The 20,454-nt window shown below is 61.4% G+C and overlaps 2 protein-coding genes across 2 annotated transcripts; both read left to right on the top strand.

Annotated features, from left to right (window-relative positions):
- Positions 1 to 534: 534 nt before the first annotated feature.
- Positions 535 to 2,436, top strand: ID3 (inhibitor of DNA binding 3). The gene is made up of 3 exons (XM_051807245.1): positions 535 to 1,064; positions 1,263 to 1,334; positions 1,866 to 2,436. Exons 1-2 carry the CDS (start codon positions 744 to 746, stop codon positions 1,317 to 1,319), a joined length of 378 nt encoding a protein of 125 aa, XP_051663205.1. The 5' UTR covers positions 535 to 743; the 3' UTR covers positions 1,320 to 1,334; positions 1,866 to 2,436.
- A 7,437-nt stretch (positions 2,437 to 9,873) lies between these two features.
- E2F2 (E2F transcription factor 2) lies at positions 9,874 to 18,970 on the top strand. The gene is made up of 6 exons (XM_051807201.1): positions 9,874 to 10,444; positions 15,459 to 15,546; positions 15,959 to 16,178; positions 16,308 to 16,466; positions 16,635 to 16,749; positions 16,995 to 18,970. The coding sequence occupies exons 1-6, from the start codon at positions 10,253 to 10,255 to the stop codon at positions 17,478 to 17,480; spliced, it is 1,260 nt and encodes a 419-aa protein (XP_051663161.1). The 5' UTR covers positions 9,874 to 10,252; the 3' UTR covers positions 17,481 to 18,970.
- Positions 18,971 to 20,454: the final 1,484 nt, after the last annotated feature.

Here is a 20,454-nt window from a genome sequence, read left to right as displayed (position 1 = left end):
CCGCAATTAATTTTTTTCTGCTGGTCACAAGATAATTCCTGACGCCAGAAAGTCTGGAGGTCAGATGAGAAGCGGATTGAGGAACAGGGCGGCACTAATTTCCTTAAAACTGGGAGGTTGGAGGGGGGGGAACCCCCATCGTCCTGCCTAAAAATAGGGGGGATTCACTGGCATGCAGAGGGGGGCAGTCGGGGGGGCTGGGGTCGGGGTGTCCGAGGGGTTTAGGGGGGAATCCCCCCGCGAAGGGGGTGGGTTTGGGGGTCTGGAAATGGAGTGGGGGACCTGCGTGGTCGTGTCACCCCCCGTGGGGCCACTCCGGCCACCAAGGGTCAATTTTGGGGGGCTGTGGGGGGGGAGGCAGAGGGGGTTTAAGGCTTCATTGAGATACAGGGGCGGGGGTTGAGGCTTCATTAACATGCAGGGGTGGGGTTTAGGGCTTAGTTTACATTAAAAGGGGTGGTTTAATTGTTATTTTACATAGAAAAGGGTGGGGTTTGATTCAATTTGAATGCAGGGGGTGTGACCGAGCCTCGCTGTCTATATAAAGGGCGGCGCGGGGCTATTCCCCCCCCAGTCCGCCAGCGAGGTCTGAAAGTTGCAGGGTGAAGGGGGGGACAATCCCGGCGCTCAAAGGTCTAGGCTTTGGTGGTCCCGGTGTTCGGAGGTCCCAGCAGAACCACAGCCGCCGCGACAACCCCCAGGCACCCCCCGTCCTGCGCCCCCAGCCCAGCTCCGAGCCCACCATGAAAGCCATCAGCCCGGTGCGCTCCGTGCGGAGCTGCTACGAGGCCGTTTGCTGCCTCTCGGAGCAGAGTTTTGCCATCGCCCGGGGCAGCCACAACAAGAGCCCGGCCTTGGAAGAGCCTATGAACTTGCTGTACGATATGAACGACTGCTATTCCAAGCTGCGGGAGCTGGTGCCGGGCATCCCGCAAGGCACCAAGGTGAGCCAGGTGGAGATCCTGCAGCACGTCATCGACTACATCTTCGACCTCCAGATCGTGCTGGAGGAGGGGGCCAAGGGCCGCGACCCCTCCTCCGAGGCCACGCTGTTCTCCCTTAAGGTAAGGGCTGGTCTGGGCTGGGGGAGTGGATATTTTGGGGAGGGGGGGGATATGTTGAGTTGGAGGGGCATACATGTTGGGAGAGGGGGGATGCAGGTCCTGGGTGTGTTGGGGGGGTCCTGGCGCGCTGGGGAAGGGGGAGGAATGGGGATCACTCGCCGCCGGGGTGACCCTAAGCCGTGTCCCGTCTCTCCGCAGGCGGCCGAACTCGCTTCTGAACTCTGCTCCAAAGACGAGAGAAGTTTGTGTCACTAACGGCTCCTCCATCAGGTGAGTGTCCCCACCGACCCCCCGCCGCCATCTGCACCCCAGTCCTTCCCATACACCCCATTGCAGTCCCGGCCCGGCCCCCCAGCACCAACATCACCAGGGCACCGACAGCAGCCCCACCGAAGCGATCCCATCTCCCCCCCCTCCACAATCCCCCCCCCGCACCCCAGTCCACTCCCCCAACCCATCCCTAGCATCCCCAGGGGACTGATACGGACCCCAACAATCCAGCCCCCCCAAATCCTCTCCCAACCTGCACCCCCGTCCCCCACCATCACCCACCCACCCCCAGCATCCCCGGGGGACTGATACCGACCCCAACAATCCTGCACCCCCGTCCCCCACCATCACCCACCCACCCCCAGCATCCCCGGGGGACCCGTGTGCGTCCTGAGCAAGGCGGTCCCCCGGCTCCCACCCCCCTCTTCCCAAATCCCCATCCCCAACCCCGCTTATCACCACACTAATTATCTCTTATTATTTTTCTCCTCCCTCTCCCTCTTCTCTCTCTCCCCTCCCGGTGCCAATTAGCAAACAGGCAGCGAGTGTCGGTTCCTGGTTCGTTATCAGCCGGAGGTAAATAGCAGCTTCCTCCGTGGCGCCGGGCTGTCTGCGACCTACCGGCCCCGGCATCGCCTCCCCCGGGCCCGGGCACCGCGGGCGGGGAGCGGCTGGTCCCGACCCCCCCAGCCCTCCACCGCCAGCATCCCACCCCCCCGGAGCTCAGCGTCCCGTCCCGGCTTCGGACCCGAACTTTTTAATCGAGATATTTTTTAATCATAAGACTGGTGATGAAGAGAGAGGAGGTTGTCTGTATATTTTTGGATTATAGCAGCGAGTCCTTTTTTTGTAAAGGTGTTGAATGGGATGGGGAGGGCGGGATTTTTAGGGGGGTTTTGGGGAGGGGGACACACACACATCCTCGAGTATGAACCAAACTCTCTGGGGCCGTGGCCTCGTGTATTGTGGAGCTCTATACTAGAGTATAACTTTTTGTACCTTTTGTGCAGGAAGGTGAATTTCTGCGAACATGCCTTGTACTCGCTTTATAAACTTTTTATAAAAGTTACCATTTTTACATAATAAAAAAAATCGGTTTGACTGTTTTTTTTTTTCTCCTATCATTGGGGCTGGAGGGAGCAGGGGGGGGCACCCTTGGGTGGGAAAACAGCCCCCTGTGGGTGGGAGCCCCCCGAACTCTGATGGGAACTTCTAGGGTTACGGTAGGAATCTCCGTAATTGTGTAACAGCTTTGAAATGTCAGCTCAGGTATGGGAGGAATTAACCCTGGGCTGCCGGCTCCGGGCCGAGGTGGCTGCCAGCTATTTTGGGTGCTGTGCTGCTTATCTGATATGGAAGAAGTGAAGACGCTGCTGAGCCCCGGGGACCATCTGGAGGTGTAGCTGGAGCCCCGGGAGGGGGGGAAAAGATGCCTTTTTTTTTTTTTTTTTTCCTCTCACTTTCTGCCTTGTGAAAAAGGGCTATTTGGTACCTGGGCGCTGGATTTGAGCTGCTCTGGGGCTGGAAGGGGTGATGCTGTTCCCCCAGGATACACCCCCAGGGGAAGGGGGGTTTCTGGGCTGCCTGTGCTTCCCCAGGTGGTATCCAGAGCACATCCTCTGCCTGGCCTGATCCCCCCTCCGGGGTCAGCACCCCAGGGAAGGGGTGTTGGGAGCAGAGATGCCTTTCCCTCCCCTTGGGTAATGCTGCGGTTTCCCTTTGGCCCGGGAGCAGATGTGACCCCCGGCCGGCTCAGCTGCGGAGCCGGATCCTGCTCCCTGGGGAAGGTGCTGGCCTGCCTGGGATGGAGTTAAATTAACTTCCCCCCCACCTGTAGCACCATCATCCTCACCCATGCCCTGTCCTGGGCTCTGGCTTTGCGTGGTGTGGGTGCTGCCCCTTGCCATCGAGGTGTCCCTGGGGTGCTGCAGCATCATGGGGAGCTGGGAAGATGGTAAGAAGAGGAGGAAGGCACGAGGGTCGTGGGATTCAGGGTGATGCAAAGCTTCCCCCACAGACACCAGCTTCAGCCTCCATCCCCACAACAGCCAACATGAGCTCAGGGTGCAGCTGGCACCCCCCAACCCCCCCCCCCCTCGTCCATGGGCATTTCCACAGGGAAAAGCAGCACGTGGAGCTTCCAAAAAGCACCAGCTGGTCCAACGGGATCACCAACCCCTGGGAACATTCCTCCCTCCTCCCAGCTTGATGTCCCCAGGCTCCCTGAGGGCAGCACCCTCAGGCACCCACGGGTGGGGTGGGATGGGATGGGGTGGCAAGGGGGTGTCTGGGTGTGGTGGGAGGCAGGTGAGGGTGTCCATGTGGAAACCTCAGTGTCTGGGAACGGAGCTGCTGCTGTGCTGAGGCTAAAAATAGGCTTTTGCCATCTTCACTGGCTCTTGGCTCCGGAGGAAAAGCCGAGGGGTGGGTTAGGGGTGAGTGTCCCCACGCTCACCCCGGTGTCGTGGTCCTCCAGCTGCGCCAGCGCTGTTGTGCCAAAGGGATTCAAGTGGGAAGGGTGGGAAAAGCGCCCTGGGAATGAGCCAGGGGACGGGGATGGGCCTCGGTAGCTGCAAAGTGGGGCTTCCTGCAGTGTGAGCACTCCAGGGCCCAGGGGTCCCCCAGTGGAGATCCTGGACCCGTGGGAGCATTAATGAGCCCAGTTTGGGGCTGGGGTTACTGGGAGAAGTGGGGCCAGGCACTGGTGGGGTGGGAGAAACAAGTTCTGCTGGGACTTTCCGGATGGAAAGGGCACTGGGGAGGTGGAGGGGACTCCTGCCCCCGGGGAGTGGAGGTGGCCCCCGTCTCTGTCCCCTCCCGGGGGTCAGGGCAGGGGATTCCCTCGGCCGGGGCCGGGGGCTGTGGGGTTTGGCAGGGGGAGGGTTTGGCGCTGCTTCCTGGGAAGCCTCCCAGGGCTGTCACCTCCTCCCCCATCGTGGATGGATCCCGGCGCCTTGCCCGGAACAGCCACCCTGACATTCCCAGGCCCTGGGGATGGCCGGGGGGGGGGGGTGAACAAGCCTTATCCGGACCCTCATTGGCTCCTTGGACTGGGCTGTGGCGCGATGCCAGCGCTTTCCTTGAAAAACCTGATTTAAAAAAAAAATAAATTAAAAATAAAAAAAAAAGGGAAAAAGCAGAACTAAAAATAGCTGCCAGGGCTGGGATTTACCCCAGGGGGCAGATGGGATTTACCCTGTGGGGCGGATGAGATTTTTCCTCGGGGGGAGCAGATGGAAAATCACCTCGGGGGGAAGATGGAATCTACCCCCTGGGGCAGATGGAATTTACCCCATGGGGCAGATTTATCTAGACTGTGGTGGGATGCCAATGCTTTCCTGGAAAACCCTGATTTAAAAAAAATTAAAAGTAAAGAAAAAGGGAAAAAAACACAACTAAAAATAACTGCCAAGGCTGGGATTTGCCTCGGAGGCAGACAGGTTTTACCCCGTGGGGCAGATGGGATTTAACTCCACGGGGCAGATTTACCTAGGCCGTTGTGGAATGCTGATGCTTTCCTGGAAAACCCTGATTTAAAAAAAAATAAATAAAAGAAATAAAAAGAAGAGAAAAAGGGAAACACCCCCCCCCCCAACTAAAAATAACCGCCGGGGCTGGGATTTACCTCGGGGAGGGTGCAGCTGGACCGGGAAAAACACCCTTGGATGAGCAAACCCGGCTTTGCTTTTATCCCCCCCCCCCCGCCTCCACTGCTGGGGTGCAGAAAAGAGGATGAGGAGGGCAAAAAAACTAACCCCGGGGGTGGGGGGTGAAGGTCGAGCGGTGCCGGTGGCCCCTGGGCCGGCTCGCTCGCCTCTTGGCAAGCGCCGCAGTCTGATGCAATCGCCGCGCTGACGGAGGCGGCGGTTCCCACCTGTATTTGCCATTGTGTGCCCGGAGCTGTTTGCAGGTGTTTGCTGGCGCCGCGCTGTCTGAGCCGCACTTCCCTCCTCCTCCTCCTCCTCCTCCTCCTCCTCCTCCTCCTCCTCCTCCTCCTCCTCCTCCTCCCGCGGCTGCCCCGGCCAAGGCCTGGCCCCCCCCGGCCCCCCCGGCCGGCTCCTCGCCAGCCGCGCTCACACGGATGCGGCACACGCGTGACCTTGGCCGGGCGGGGGGCTGAGCAGGGGTGTGCACATGTGCTCACACGCGTGTGCGCTTCTGACACGCGTGTCTGGGCACGCTCACATGCGTGTGCGGGTATGCGCCGGTGCCTGCGTGTGTTCATGCACACGTATGTGCGCTGACACACGTGGATACAGACACTGACACGCGTGTCTGAGCACACACACACCTGAGTGCACACTTACACATGAGCCTACTGACACATCGTGCATGTTTACACACATGTGTGTGTGCATGTACACACATATGTGCATTTACACACCTGCCTGCAGACACTGACACACGTCTGTGCACACTCACACGTGTGTATGTGTGCCCTGACACTTATGTGCACACACGTGTGTATTTATGCACATATCTACAGACACTGACACACGTCTGTGCACACTTACACGTGTGTATGTGTGCACTGACACTTCTGTGCACTTACACCCACGTCTACAGACAGGGACACACATGTCTGTGCACACACCCCTGAGTGCTCTTATGTGCCTCCTGACACTGACACACGTTGTGCACACTCCCACATGCATGCACATTTACACACGTGTCTATGTGCATTTACACACGTGTCTACCCTGACACGTCTGTGCACATGCGTGTGTATGTATGCACACGTGTACTTATACACACCCATGTGCATTTACACACATTTCTACAGACACTGACACATCTGCATGTATGCACACATGACCGTATTTACACACACCTACACATGTGTCTGCAGACAATTATACATGGATGCACATTTGCACTCACACTGTGCACACACACACACATATCTATATATCTATATATCTATATATCTATATATCTATATGCCTATATGCCTATATATCTATATGCGCATATATATATATATGTTTATATGTCTATATGTCTATATCTATCTCTCATGGGCTGTGACACACACGTGCACCCCCTCAGCAGGGGCACACACGTGCACACACGTGTGCACACAGGCACACCCTAATCCAGCCAACATGGACACACATCCACACGCAGAGTATCCCAAATCCAAACATGAACCCCCCCAGTGCCTCAGCCCCCACACCGGGCCCCAGGGGCTGCTCCTAGCTCGTCCTTTTTTGGGGGAATCCCACCGCCCCTCCAGCTCGTCTGGCCTCAGGGACAGTGTCAGGGGCTGGATCCCAGCCTGTCCCCGGGGGTGGGGGTGCGTGGGTGACCCCATCCTGCCTGGCACAGGGTGTTCCCAACACCCTCGACACTGCCCACACCCCACCCTGCTCCAGTTCCCACGCCAGCGCTGAGTGGGGAAACTGAGGCACGGGGTTTCCAGTGTGGGAAAGGTGTTCCCACCTCCCCCCCCACCCTTCCGGATCCCTAAATTTCCTCTGGCACTCTCCACCCCGGTGGCTCCAAACTGCCAGGCCAGGAGGGCTCATCCTGCAAACCAAGCTGAGGGGGGGGCTCAGCACCCCTTTGGCAGGAGCTCCCGAGAGTGCCGTGGAATTCCGGGGGGGGCTATTCCTGCCCTCTCCCCACTCCCTCTGGAGACCATCGGCTGTCCTGGCAGCCACGCTGCGTGTTCCTGCCAGCCCTCCCTTTCCCACGGGTGACATCGGGGCTCCGTCCCGGGGGGGCCGGGGGCTTCACACACGCCCTAAAATCCACCGAGGACGAGGCTCCACTCCTCTCTCTTTGTGCTCCAGTGTCCCTCCATCCCGTGTCCATCCATCCCTGCATCTCCTCGCGGGCCCCGGGATGCCGGTACCGGGGCCGGGGCGATGCGGGCCCCGCAGCCGCGGCTCGCTGCTGCCGTCTCCAGGGCAGAGGGGGAAGAGCCCGGCACCTCCTCTGGTGTTCCCTTCGGGAAGAACTGGGATCTCCTCTGCTTAGGGTCCCTAATCCCTAAACTGAATATCCAGAAGATTTTCCAGATCCTGAGGGGAGCAAGAGTGGGGAGGTGGCACCCCAAAGCCTCTGGTGACCCCGTCTTGGTCTGGGCAGAGATTCAGTGGCCCAGATGTGGTGCCCCCATTCCCACGTGCTGCATCTGCACTGGGAAAGGCTCTTCACCATCACCTCTTCATCTTGGTTTGGGGGTGCAGTGCAGACCCTCCCCAGACCCTCAGGGGAGGCAACACAGATCTCTTGGCTCCTTCCCAGTGCAATGATGGATCTCTCACCTTGCCCCAGGGTGAGGAGCTGGTCAAGGGGCTGGTCAGGATGCTTCAGGCCATCCTCAGGGTCGCCCCGGACTTCTGGAAGATCATGGAATGGAATGCTCTCTAGGGTTCCTTCCAACCCAAACCCCTCTGGGTTGGAGGGTGGAAGCTGGTGGCTGTCACCCTTCTGGACGCCCTGGTGTCACAGGGAGATACAAGTCTGTGGCTTCTGGCTTGGGAGAGGACTTTGGTGGTGGAAAGCCATGGCTGGAAGGCTCAGAGGAGGTTTATTAGGTACTGTGAGGGAAGGATGCTTGTGGCTCCTCCTCCCTCAGCACAGTCGAAGGGGTGAGGGCCATCCTACCCTCTGGGACAGCCCTTACCCCAGAGAGGCCACACTGATGATGTGTGAGGGAACACCACCTCTGCTTTTGGAGGAGGCACAACCTGCCAGCCTGAGCCCCCTGAACCCAGGCCCTCCCTGTACCCCAGTGTCCCTGTTCCAAGGGTCACCCACTGGAGCCAGCCCAAGGCAGCCAAACCCATGGATTTCTCCACCCTGCTGGGCATGGCCTTGTCTTTGTGCACTGAGATGGAGACGGCAGTTGCCTCCTTCCTGCAGGGGGGAAAATGAAGGTCTGGGTGGGTGGAGCTGCCAAGCTCAGCCGTGCTCCTGGCAGAGGGACACGGTGCCCAGCCGAGGTGGCATCACTGCTGCCAGGCCTTTTGTTGTGCCTCAAAGCCCCTGCGCGGTGGGAGGCAAATGCCTGTCCCGGATTGGATGTTCCTGGCACGTTTTTGGGTGTCCCTTCCAGCTGAGTTGGAGTCTGGAGGTCTGGTGTCCGTCCTCATCCACAGCAGAGGCCGTGCACGGAGTATGTGTCCGTCTGTTTGTCTTCCAGGAGGCTTCTTGGCAAGAAAGTCCACCTCTGCACGTGGTCATCCCCATCCCAGACCTGGACATGGGATTGGCTCATGCTGGAGAGGAGAATGAGGGAGAGGAATGAATGGAGGCAACCAGGTGATGGAAAGAGGTGATGGAGGGGAACCAGGTGGTGGAGAGGAACCAGAGGATGGAGAGGAACCAACTGCAGTGGCTCAGTGACCTCAGCAGGATTAAACTGTGGGGTGTCTCAGTGGCCTTTTACTGGTCCCAGTAAGTCTCAGAGTTGCCCTCACTCAGGGGTTTGCCACTTCTGTCACTGCTGCACCCTGAAATACCCCATAGGCCAAAGTGAGGGCCCTTCACCCCATCTTTGTCCCTCCTCTTTTCCAGAAAGACCTGGTGCACCCCAAGGAAATACTGGGTGGGACACGCAGGTGACACTGAGAGAGTGTTGGGTGACACTGAGTGGTGGGTTGGGTGAACTTCTGAGAGTGAACCAGGGGCCAAATGTGCTCGTGCTGAGGCCCTCTGAGGTCCCTGCCCCCCCCAGCAGCACCGACCCCTGCCTGCGGGGTGGGGGGTCCCAGGCAGCCTCTGGCTGGAGGACCCCAACATTTTTAGTCTCCCAAACAGATGCAGCCCCCTCTGCCCCACCCCGGGGTGCTGCAGCTGGGGGGGTGGGTGGGTGGGGGTGATGGGAAATGGGAGGATGAGGGCGGAGAGATGTGGAGGGGGTGCTGAGGATGGGGGGGGTGATGGGAAATAGAGGGGATGACAGGAATGGTGGGACAATGGGGACATGGGGGATGATTGGGATGGGGATAGGAGAAGATGGGAATGAGGGGATGGGGATGATGGGAAATGGGGGGAATGAGGATGGGGGAGTGATGGGGATGCAGAGACAATGGGGAAGGGGGGGTGATGAGGGCTGGGGGGGGTCGCGGCCCCCAGATTAGAACCCATCAGATTGAGGGGGGGTCTCCTCTAATAAATAAATAAATAAATAAATAAATAAATAAATGACAAAAAATGAATCCTAGCTGTGATCCCCAACACCAACGACCCCCCAGTCCCATCCCAGGCGCCCCGCCTCATCCTCGGAGGTGATCTCAATGAGGCTCCGCCCCCTGATTTGCATAAGGGACCACGCCCCGTCCCCTCCCTCCCGCGGCCGCGCGGCCCCTTTAAGGCCCCTCCCGCCAGCGGCGGGGAAGGGGCGGGGCCTGGGAGGCGGCAGCCAATCAGCGCTCGGCGTTTTCCGCGGGAAATCCGAATTTCGCGGGACGGGTTTTGGCGCTTAAAAAAAACCGGAAAAAAAAAAAAAAAAAAGAAAAGAAAAGAAAAGGAGCGATCGGGCCCCGGCGCGATCGGGCGGCAGCGGAGCCGGGCGCGGGGGGTCCCGGCACAAGGCGGGGCCGCGCCCCGGCCCCATCCGGCCCCCAACGCGGCCGATTTTTGGGGCCAAAAGCGCTTTTTTTCCGCCCGTTTTGGCGGCATCCCCGCCGCGTTGCTTCTCTGCCGGTTTTTCGGGGGGTTTTGGGGGACTGGCCGATGGCATCGCCCGCCGGGCCCCCTCCCCGCTCCCCCAAAATGCCACGGCTGAGATTGTGACCCCTCTCCCCGGTGCGGAACCGCGGGGTGCTCCTGCCCCCTCCCCCGGGCCGGGCTTCTCGGAAAGGACTTTGCAATGCTGCGGCTCCCCAGGGGAGTGTCCCCCGCCCCGGGGAGGGGGGGGCACCGCCCTCCCGGCCCCCGCTCCCCACCACCACCCGAAGAAGGTCATGTCGGTGATGGGCTCCTGCGAGCGGGGGGCTTCCAGCATGGGCAGCCCCCCGTTATCCAGCGGCTGCTTCACCCAGGTCTACACGCCGGCGGCTGTCAGCGGCCCCGCTGCCCGCAGGGGGTGTTTCTATGACACCCCCCAGGGCCCCGAGCTCAGGACCCTCGGTTCAGCCTCGGCGGGACGGCTGCCGGTAAGGTGTCTGCACCCCCTCCCCTCCCCGGGCATCGCTGCGGGGGCTCGGGGGGCTGGGGGTCGAGCAGGGTGGGGAGCGGGGGTTGGGTGACCCCAGCGCGTGCAGCACCCTCCCTTCCAAATTTTGCAGCTGATACTGGGGGTCCGCGTCCCGCAGGGTGTCTTTCTGGAGCGGGGGAGGGTGAGGTCTGAAATCAGGAGCCGCAGTGAAATGGCTCAGATGTTTCCCAACTTCCCCTCGCCCCTGCGTGTCCGCGGCTCAGGCTTCCGCTTTTCGGCCTTTTTCGGCCCTTTTTCCTTTTCTCCAGCTTGCGAAAAGCCCGGGTTGTGCCTCAAAACCCACCCCAGGATTCCCAGCCCCTCCGCGAACCCCTTCCCGCGGTGGGGAAGCGAGCGATGGGTGCCGGCAGAGCCCCTGCCTGCTGTGGGTGGGGGGCACCGGCCCTGCCCTCTGGCTCTCCCCCCTTCGGGGCTGTGACCCCCGGGGCGGGGGACACGGGGCAGGGCTGGTTCAGCATTGCTGCCCATCCTTGGTTCCTGCCCGTGCCTACGGCAGGGCTTGCAATGGCTGCTTTTTTTGGGGGGGGTCCCATCCTCCGTGGGTCGCCCCAAGGCTTTCACAGGGACCCCGTTGCTGGGAGCCGTGTAGGGGGGTCGCTGTCCCGTGTCCCTGTCACCAAGTCCCCAAGGGGGTCACGGCTGTTGGCTTGCAAAGGCCAACACCCCTAAAACAGGGAAACTGAGGCACGGGTCGGGCGCTGGCCCCATGCCTGGTTTTTGGGTGCATGGGTGGCTCTGCCCAGCCTGTCCCTCCTCCCGGAGGGCCCCCACAGAGCCCCCCGGCCCCGTCGGCCCTGCTGGCAGCTGGCATTTAATTCCTGCCCGCCCCAGCCTGGGCGCAGGTCCAGCCCTCACTGTGAGCCTCTGTTCTCCCTGGGCCCTGGGAGGGATCCCAGACCCCGCTAACTCCCATTTAGTTTTTTCAAGGCTTGATTTATTTATTTATTCCCCCCCCCCCCCTTTCCCCAATCCCTGATGCTCAGTGCCAGCTGGGGACATGGCCACAGCGGGGGGAGACGGGGTGTCTTTGCTCCCCCCTTTGTGCCATGGCTGTGGGGCTGGATGGGGCCGTTTGGAGCCCCATCCAGGGGGGCTTTAGGACCACCTGTCTCCTCTCTGGCCTCTTTGTCTCCAAACTGTGCGAGATGCCACATCCTGCACTGCCAGGGGCTGTTGTTTAAGGAGACACCATCGGTGCTGACCCCTCCCCTAAAATCACCCCACAAACTCCCAGTCCTGTCGCTGTGGAGCTGGTTCTGGGCTAACGTCCCCTTTGTCATGATGATGATCATCATCATCACCCAGGAGATGCTCAGGGTCCTTCTGTCTGGGGCTGTCCCCTGAATGGGGTCTAGGGGGCTTGTGAGATAATCAGGGACATGAAATGCTTATCCTCAAGTGACAGTTGGCATCAGGAGGTTTTGGGCTAGTGGCCTCTTTTGTCATCACCATCATCATCACCACCCACACCAGGAGATGCTCAGGGTGTTCCTGCCCACAACTGTTCCCTGAACAGGGTCTGAGGGAGCTTATTTGACCCTTGGGGACATCCCTACATCCCCCTTGGTGTCTTGCAAGTGGCGTTCCCCTCTGTCCCCATCCCGTTCCCTTCTACCATTATCCCATTCTTGGCACTGGAGATCTCATTTTCAGTGCCGGGGTGGCCCTTGCAGCCCTGACAGCTGGGGCTCCTGCCCCACACACCCTGTTTATGGCACAACCTTTGTGTGCAGAGCCCAGGCAATCAGATAATGAGCGTTTCCTCCCAATTCCTGAGCAGGGCAATCGCGGCCGCTCCCACCCGGCACCGGCTTTGTGCCACAGGAATGATCTGGGGTCACCTGGAGGAGCCCATCACCCAGGGAAAGCAGGATGGGTTGTCTCTCGTGGTCCAAAAAAAGTCCTAAATTTCATATACTCTCTGATTTGAGGGTTCTGGAGTAGGTAAATGCATTTCCCTCCACGGCAAATGGGTGTTTTGGAGCGTTTTTAGTCCGTGCCAATGCTATCCTGAGTGTTTGGGGTCTCTATAGGGGCTGTGGGACATCTGCAGGGGCTCAGGGCTGTCCAGAAGTACCAGAGGCAGGGGTGTCTGTGCTGTGGTGTCCCGGCTCTCCCTGCCTGCTCTGTGCCAGGACAAGGGTGTCCAGAGTCCACCACGGTTTCGGTATGACCTGGCAGGGCTGAGCCACCCGTGCAAAGAGCAGCTGAGGGTGGCAGCCCCTGTGGGTGCTGGGTTGGCAGGAGAACCTGCTCAGCAGCACCCCTGGATTCCACAGGGGTGACACAGGGTGATCCCATCCCGCCTTGACCCCATCAAGGGGTTTTCCTGCATGGGCAGGAGGGGGGATTTTTTGGGGCTGGGGATGGGTGGGGAGGTGGTGACTGTGGCTGTTGCCTTCAGAGGAGCTTTTTGGGGATCTGGCTTTTACAGCCTCCAGCTGGGGAATGTCTCCTGGGAAGGGGCTGAGGGAGGGGATGGAGATGCTGGCTGCACCCTGGAGTGGGGAGCAGTACCTGGGGTGGGGGTTACTGCCTTCCCCCCCAGCGCAGGGTGGTCCCCATGTCTCCCAAGCCTGGGATCAACCTCCCACCCCTCCCTCCTCCAAATGGGGGAGTTCCGCATCCCCCTGTGCCCCCCTCGTGCCCCACTAGCCCTGAGCCACCCCAAGGCAGTGGGAGCTGTGCCTGAGGGGGGGTTCTGACGCGGCAATCCCGTGCCACGAGCAGCATCCTGATCCCGGGGTGCCCATTCCCAGGTGCTGCGTTCCCACGCCCCCGTGGGGGCGGCGGGGCTGGAAAAGGGGAGGGGACAGGGAGGGGGGAGCCCCATAAAGGGCCGGGCAGGGCCCGGGCAAGCCTGAGGAAGGCAGTGGGTTCTGTTGAAAGGGAGGGTTGGCAGGAGGAGCCCCCGTGGCCCCCCCGGGGCTGAGGGATGCTCTGATGCTTGGGCTGGGTGCAGGGTGTAGCCCCTGGCGCCAGGGCTGGGCCGAGGGCTGCTTGGCAGGCAGAGCTGGCAGGGGGCCCAGCCTGCCCCCCCCTCTGCTTCTTTACACCCACCCCCCCCAAATTTTGTGGTCGAGTGTCATTTCCCACCCCACCATCCCATCAGGGTGTCCCCACATCCCGGGTTGTCATACTGGGGGCTGGCAAATGGTGTAGTGGGGGCCCTTTCGTGCCCTGGAGGGGTCTTTGGGTTTGGTCCCTGCCCCCCCCCACCTGCTCTGGTTCATCCCACCCCTCCCCAGTGCTGGCAGGGTGCTGGGAGCCCCTCGCTGTGCCCCGCTCAGCTGTCGTGTGCCTAATCCTGCCTGGCTCGGGGGGGGGGGTGGCAGCTGGGGCACAGGAGGGACCCCCTTGTCCATTGTCCCTTGCTGGGACACTCAGGGTCCTGCCCCTGCCGCCCCCACCCCCTCAAACTGCACATGGGGGTGCAGGGGTCCCTCTTGCTCCCTTCCTACACAAGGGGAGGGGGAGGTTGGAGGTGTCTGGGAACACCAGGACCTGCCATGGGGTGCTCCCTGCCTCGGTTTCCCCACGCCTGGGGCAGGTGGGGTGCAGCTGAGCCCCCCCTACAGCGATGGGAGCACACGTTGGCCATGGGTGCTGGAGGAGCAAAGGGGTGCCAGCAGAAGGGGGGGGTCAGGGTGATGCCTCCCCCCGTGCTGGCAGATGGATGGGGTCTGATCCGGGGCAGGTGTTTCCCATGCACTCGGCATTAACCGTTGGGGTGCCGGAGGCTCCGGGGCAGATCCGGGGGCAGGGGATGGAGGCGTGTTGGCTGGGAAAAACCTGCTCGGGGAAGGGTGGGAGGGAACAGATTCCCACAGGAGCTCGGGACCTGCCTGGCTCCCTGGGGGGGGGAGGGGGCGCGGAAAACAGCCCCCGGGCGCCTCTCCCGCCGGCCCCCTCGGGTGGGAACACGCCGAGGTGCCCAACCCTTCCCCACAAAGTGGGGTGTGCTCCCCGGGGAGCCGCCGTCGGAGCGGCACCGAGCCGGCACTGGGACCTGGGAGCCATGAGGGACGTGCTGGGGGGGACCCTGTGGGGCAGCCCGGCGTGGGAGCAGGTACTGGGGGGGGTGGGATGGGACTGGGGGGACTCTGTGGGACAGCCCAGACTGGGAGCAGGTACCGGGGATGGGGGTGAGATGGGGCTGGGGGGCTGCTTTCTGCCAAAGTGTCCCCCCAAAATCCCCCCGTGCACATTTGGGGGTGGGGGGGTATCCTGGGGGATTTGTTTGCGTTGGGAGTGGTTGAGTGACACCACCCCCAGCTCCCCTCTGTGTCTGCTCTGCTGCACCCCCCCTTTTTCCCTTCTCCCCAAGTGCTGCTGGGGGGCCCCTCGGGGGCGATTTCAAGGAGCTGTTTGCCCTGGCAAGAGGACACATGTGTGGGGATGTGTGTCCCCCCCCTCCCAGGACCCAGTGCTCCCCCCCAGCTTGCCCCAGTTTCCCTCCAGCTGGGTGCACGTGCCCGGGGCACCCGCAGGTCCCGGGGGGGCTGAGCTTGGCTGGTCCCGGGTGTGCTGGTGGCAGCTGGGTGTCCTCGGCTGCCTCAGGGGCGGGAGGAGGGGGGGGTGAAACCCAGCTGGCAGGGTGGGAGGGGGAGGATCCGGCTCCAGAGCCTCTGCACTCCCAGGGCTCAGCCCCGGGGAGCCCTGCCAGGAGCTGGGGGTGAGGAGAAATCCCAGTGGGTTCCTGAGGAGCTCTGGGGTGGGCAGGTGGGGGATGAATGGGACCCCCCCCCCATCTCCTCCCAGTGGCCCATCGCGCTGCTGGGTGCTGCTGTGCCCCTTCCCAAAAGGGATTTGGAACGGGAGGAGCCTCTTGAAGACAATTCCCACCACAGGATGTGGCACCCGGGGCTCTGTTGATGACCCCGGGGGGGCTCGGGGGGGCTCACAGGGGTGTCTGGCTCAGCCCCAACGCTGAGTTTTCTCTCCTGCTCCAGGCCAAGAGGAAGCTGGACCTGGAGGGCCCCGAATTTCGCACGCCCAAGGGGAAGGGCCGGACGCTGGCGCAGGTCCCCAGCCCCAGGAGTAAGTGGTGCTGGGTGAGGCGGGACGGGGCTGAGCTGGGAGAGGAACACACCCCACTTCTCTCCCCTCTTCAACCGTGTCCCCTCTAGCACCACCCAGTGTCACCTCCCTCCCACACTGAGGAGAGGACAGGGGTCTTTTGTCCAGTGCTGTGTCACCTCTATCCCACACTGAGGCGAGGACAAGGGAGAGTGTCTTGTGTCCAGCTCTATGTCACCTCTGTCCCAAACTAAGGAGAGGACGGGAGGGTCTCTTGTGTCCAGCCCCATGTCACCTGCGTCCCATATTCCACACTAAGGAGAGGATGGGAAGGAAGAGGATGGGTCTCTCACATCCAGCCCTGTGTCACCTCCATCCCACGTCCCAAACTAAGGAGAGGACCGACGGGGGGTGTCTCCTGTTTCCCCCACAGCCCCCAAGTCTCCTGGGGAGAAGACCCGCTACGACACCTCCCTGGGGCTGCTCACCAAAAAATTCATCCGCCTGCTGAACGAGTCCCCCGACGGCGTCGTGGACCTGAACCGGGCGGCCGAGGTGCTGGAGGTCCAGAAGCGCCGCATCTACGACATCACCAACGTGCTGGAGGGCATCCAGCTCATCCGCAAGAAGTCCAAGAACCACATCCAGTGGATGTAGGTGATGCTGGGAAGGAGGGAGGAGGGTGGGGCTGGAAGCAGGCCGCGGGGATGGGGCGGGGCGGGTGGCTCGGGGGCCGTGCAGGGTGTGCTGTGGTGTCACTGAGGTGCCATCCCCGCTGGCAGGGGGACGGGGATCTTCGAGGACGCGGCGGTGACGGCGAGGCAGCAGGTGCTGCGGGGGGAGCTGGCTGAGCTGGCCAGGACGGAGAGGACGCTGGAGCAGCTCGTGCAGGACTGTGCCCTGCAGCTCCGGCAGCTGGTGGAAGATGAGGCCAACCAGAGATATCCTTGCTGGGGAAGAGGGGAGGGAGGGAGGGCAGGGTCTTGGGGAACTTTCTGAGCCTCTTCTCCAGCTGGATTCCCCTGGGATTGGCGGGAATGTTTGGAGGGATGGGGGGGTCGATGTCCTGCTTGCAGCCCCTCTTTTTCCTATACCTCGTGCCTGTCCACGCTGGCATATGTCACCTACCAGGACCTCCGTGCCATCAGCAGCTTCCAGGAGCAGACAGTGATCGCTGTGAAGGCTCCCCCAGAGACGCAGCTGGAGGTGCCAGACTTCAGCGAGGTGTGTGTGCGTGGGGCTGGGGTGTGGGTGCTGCTGGATCCGCGCCATCCTCGGTGGGTTCCTTGGGGAATCAGCCCAGCCTGAGCCTGGGTGGTTTTGCGGTGTCTCCGTGGGGCTGTTTGACCCTGAGCTGGTCCTTTAGGGGTTGCAATGCCCTGTGAAGGCCCCTCGTGGGTTGGGGGCTGTGGGGTGGGATATGGGAGACCTTCTGGCTGCCCCCCCTGAGCCTTGCTCTGCCCCTCCAGGACAACTTCCAGCTCCACCTGAAGAGCACCAATGGCCCCATCGAGGTGTACCTCTGCCCGGAGGAGATCACAGAGGAGAGCCCCACCAAGGACCACCCCGACCCCTACGCTGCCACCTCCCCACGGGACCACGCCATCCCCCTCTCCCCGCCAAACAGCTCCAGACCAGCCCCACAGCTGCCCCACGCCACCCCCCAGGGCTGGGGGGGCACAGGAACCCCCTCCTCACCCTCATCTCTGCCTCTCACCATCCCGGGGGGGCCCAGCTCACTGCTGGAGGTGGAGCCCGGGCTCCTGGGCTCTCCTGCCCACCTCCTGCAGCAGACAGAGGACCAACTGCCCTGCACCCCCTCCCAGCTGGACTTTGGACCCTTCATTGCCTTCTCGCCCCCCCTGGAACAGGACGATTATCTCTGGGGGCTCGAGGGCGAGGGTGTCACTGACCTCTTTGAGGCCTATGACCTGGGGGACCTGCTGAAGCCCTGAGTGTCCCCCCTGGGCTCCACTGCCTTTGTCCCCACTGGTCACTTGTGTCCTGAGCACGTGGGGTCTCTGCGGGGTGGCTGGGGAGAGTGGGGGGTGTTGGGGAGCGCTGGCTTTTCTGAGGGTGCAGGTGGGGGGCTTGTGTTGCCCACCCTGTGTGGACTCTCCTCACTCTCCTGGGCTGGTTATCACCTGGGGCTGTGTTTGTCCCAGAGATCCATCCAGGTCCCATCCCAGCGTCCTCCCAAAAAACTGTGGGGTGCCAGTGCTGATGCTCCCCACCATAACCCCCCCACTACCCTGGAGGTGCTGGTGGACTGGGGATGCTTCTGGGTGCCCCAGGTGGCTTTGGGGCACCCCTGTAGGGGGTAGAGAAATCCCTGCCCAGAGTGGGCTGTGTCATGTTTTCCAGTTGCTCCCCAGTTAAACTGGTTCTTCAGGGTCATGGCAGGTCGTGTCCAGCAGCGTTTCCCCCCACCACGGCTGGAATATCCTTAAAAAAACCATCCAGGCAGCAAAGCTGAAGTGACCTTTGGGTGATGAGAGGATGAAGCTTACAAGGCTCCAGCAAATCTCTGGCCAGGACACAGAGCCATATTCCCTGGGGGAGCTGCAGCCCCTCTCCCCCAGTCCTTACAAGCTCCCCTCCAGCCTCTTGGAGCTACTGGTGCTGGGAGTATTGAAACTGGAGTGTACTGGGAGGAGGTGATGGCCTGCAGAGGGGCTTGGGAAGCAGCATAGGACGAGCCCTTGGACACAGGGCTTTTAATTGCAAAATATCCATAATTATTGCACTGTATTTATCTGGGCCCTCCCTTTGGCGTGGGGGTCGGGGGGGATTTGGGATTGTCAGTGGGTGTATTTAAGTTGTCCTTCCTTGGGTTGTTGGTGCTCCTGCAGTTTGGCTTGGAGGTGCTGTGGGTGAGAGTGTGTTTTGGCTTGGAAAAACTCGTGGCACTTGATGTTTTCTGCCCGGGAGGGGTTGAAATAAAATGAAATTTTGGTGTTTAGAAGGGGTCGTTTTCCTCTAAGCAGCAAAATGCTGGAGTCATTTGGGAGGAGGGAGGTGTTGGGCTGTTTTTGCTCCTGTTTTCAAGCACAAAAAAGCCTGTTTGGGGGCTTTTTAACTGGCCAGCCTGCTCTGAAGGCACTGGTGGAGAAGGAGGTTGAGATGAAGCCATGAAAACAAGTCTGACCTGCTCCAATCGGTGATTTCCAGCCCAAATCCACCTGGGATGAGCTTTCACCTGAGCTTTCACCCCTTAAACCAGGAGCATGGGAAAAGCCCCAGGGATGGAGGTCAGATCCCTAGGGATACTGGGGCTGGATGGGCTCATGCACCCTGATTTCAGGCCAGGTTTGGAGGCTGCAGAGCAAAATCCTGGGGGAGCTGTGCCCATGGAGGATCCTTCCCCCGCCTGCTGCCTGTCCTGGGGATGCCAACAGTGCTGGTGTCACAGTGACCAGTGGTACCAGGGCATGGTGGTACCTGATGTCTGGTGGTCCCCAGTGATCTCCAGTGGTACCTGGTGATGTCCAGTGGTACCCACTGATGTGGGTGGTACCTGAGCTTGTGGCACGTGGCTCATCTGGTGAGGTGGAGGAAGAGGAGGAGGAAGAAAGAGGAGGAGGAGAGCCCCGGGCCAGGTAAGCCAGGTGAGGGGCACAGAGTGCTGTAGGCACGACCCTGTCCCCATGTCCCCATCCCCGTGGGGCTGCGTGTCCCGCAGGAGCTCGGGGGATGTCCCCGGGTCGTGTGGCCCCCCCGCAGTCCCCGGGCCGGCCAGGAGGTGGCAGGGCCACCCCAGCCAAGGGACCGCCCCGGCCCCGCGCCCGGAGGGACCCCGCGGCGCACCGGGGGGAAGAGAAGGTTGAGGGAGGCTCTTACCCATGGGGAACCCCCAAATCCCTCCTGCTCCCGTCCTGTCCGGGCTGCAGCCTCTTAACCTTGTGTCTGCCAGGGCCCTGCTCTGCTCAGGGATGTCCCGGGAGTTCGGCAGATGCCCGGTCCCCTCGAAATTAGGGCGGGCACCCCCAAACCGTGGGCTTGCCGGTGCCTGAGGGATGGAATCTTCACAGCCATTCATCCAAGGCCTGTGATGGCTCTTCCCACACCCTGGTCCCTCACAGCACCCCAATTACGCCGAGATAGAACAGGGCTTGGGCTGGACCTGATTAGGCACAGACCTGAGCTTTACTGAGCCCCACCCCTGGCTCAGTAAAGGGGTCGAGGGTTTGTCACCCTCTGACAAGGGGTGAGGGGTGCTTGGTGCGAGGGGCGTGGAGGGGTCTGCTAAGCACACTCACCCCCATTTTGGCCTCTCCCATGGCAAACCAGCCCCACTGAAGCTTTTTGTCCCCTTCTGTTCCAGTTTGTCACCAGCCCCGTGGTGGGATGTGCTCGGTGTCTGTTCAGCCTCAGCGCCTCTCCCGGCGTGTCCTGCGTGTTCCTCCGGGAAGAGCAAATAACCAGGAATGGGACATCAAAATCCAGCTCCTTGGGCCTGTGAGGGGTGGGATAAGTGAGGGGACAGTGGGCTCAGAGGTCCCCTCCAGCGAGACAAAGGACCGAGGGCTTTGGGAATTGTCCCCCGCTCAAGGATTGTCCCCTCAGGGTCTCGGGAAGGGCAGGATGGGGGCAGCCTCCAGTTAAACCAGTGCCCGGGGGGGACTGGGTTTAATCCCAAGCCATCCTTTACTGCGTCTCCATCTCCTGCCGAGCCGGGGTGAGGTGGCTGAGGGGTGCCTGGGAAAGGTGAGTGTTGGGGTGAGCGGCTCCTGGGTGCCTGGGAAAGGTGGATGTCGGGGTGATGCGAGTGCTGCCTGCCTGGGAAAGCACCCAGCCGTGCCGTGGCGAGACTGGAGGTGCAGATCCAGCCAGACCCCGGGGTTTCCCGTTCCTCCCCACGCCGCACCGGGAGACCCCGCATCCCCCACCCATCCCCCGGCGCGGGGGTCGCCTGGGGGGGTTATTTGG

The sequence above is a fragment of the Manacus candei genome, unplaced genomic scaffold (genome assembly GCF_025592945.1).
Source record: "Manacus candei isolate 608988 ecotype Guabito, Panama unplaced genomic scaffold, ASM2559294v1 h1tg000070l, whole genome shotgun sequence".
In the NCBI taxonomy this organism is placed as follows: domain Eukaryota; kingdom Metazoa; phylum Chordata; class Aves; order Passeriformes; family Pipridae; genus Manacus; species Manacus candei.
This window is presented reverse-complemented; position numbering and strand designations above follow the sequence as displayed.

Excerpts from the sequence above, each read along its gene's own strand:
- ID3 (XM_051807245.1), top strand. The coding sequence starts at position 744 with ATGAAAGCCATCAGCCCGGTGCGCTCCGTGCGGAGCTGCTACGAGGCC. Across the intron at positions 1,065-1,262 it reads CCACGCTGTTCTCCCTTAAG|GCGGCCGAACTCGCTTCTGA; the intron begins GTAAGGGCTGGT and ends GTCTCTCCGCAG.
- E2F2 (XM_051807201.1), top strand. The coding sequence starts at position 10,253 with ATGTCGGTGATGGGCTCCTGCGAGCGGGGGGCTTCCAGCATGGGCAGC. Across the intron at positions 10,445-15,458 it reads CCTCGGCGGGACGGCTGCCG|GCCAAGAGGAAGCTGGACCT; the intron begins GTAAGGTGTCTG and ends CTCCTGCTCCAG. Across the intron at positions 16,750-16,994 it reads AGGTGCCAGACTTCAGCGAG|GACAACTTCCAGCTCCACCT; the intron begins GTGTGTGTGCGT and ends CTGCCCCTCCAG.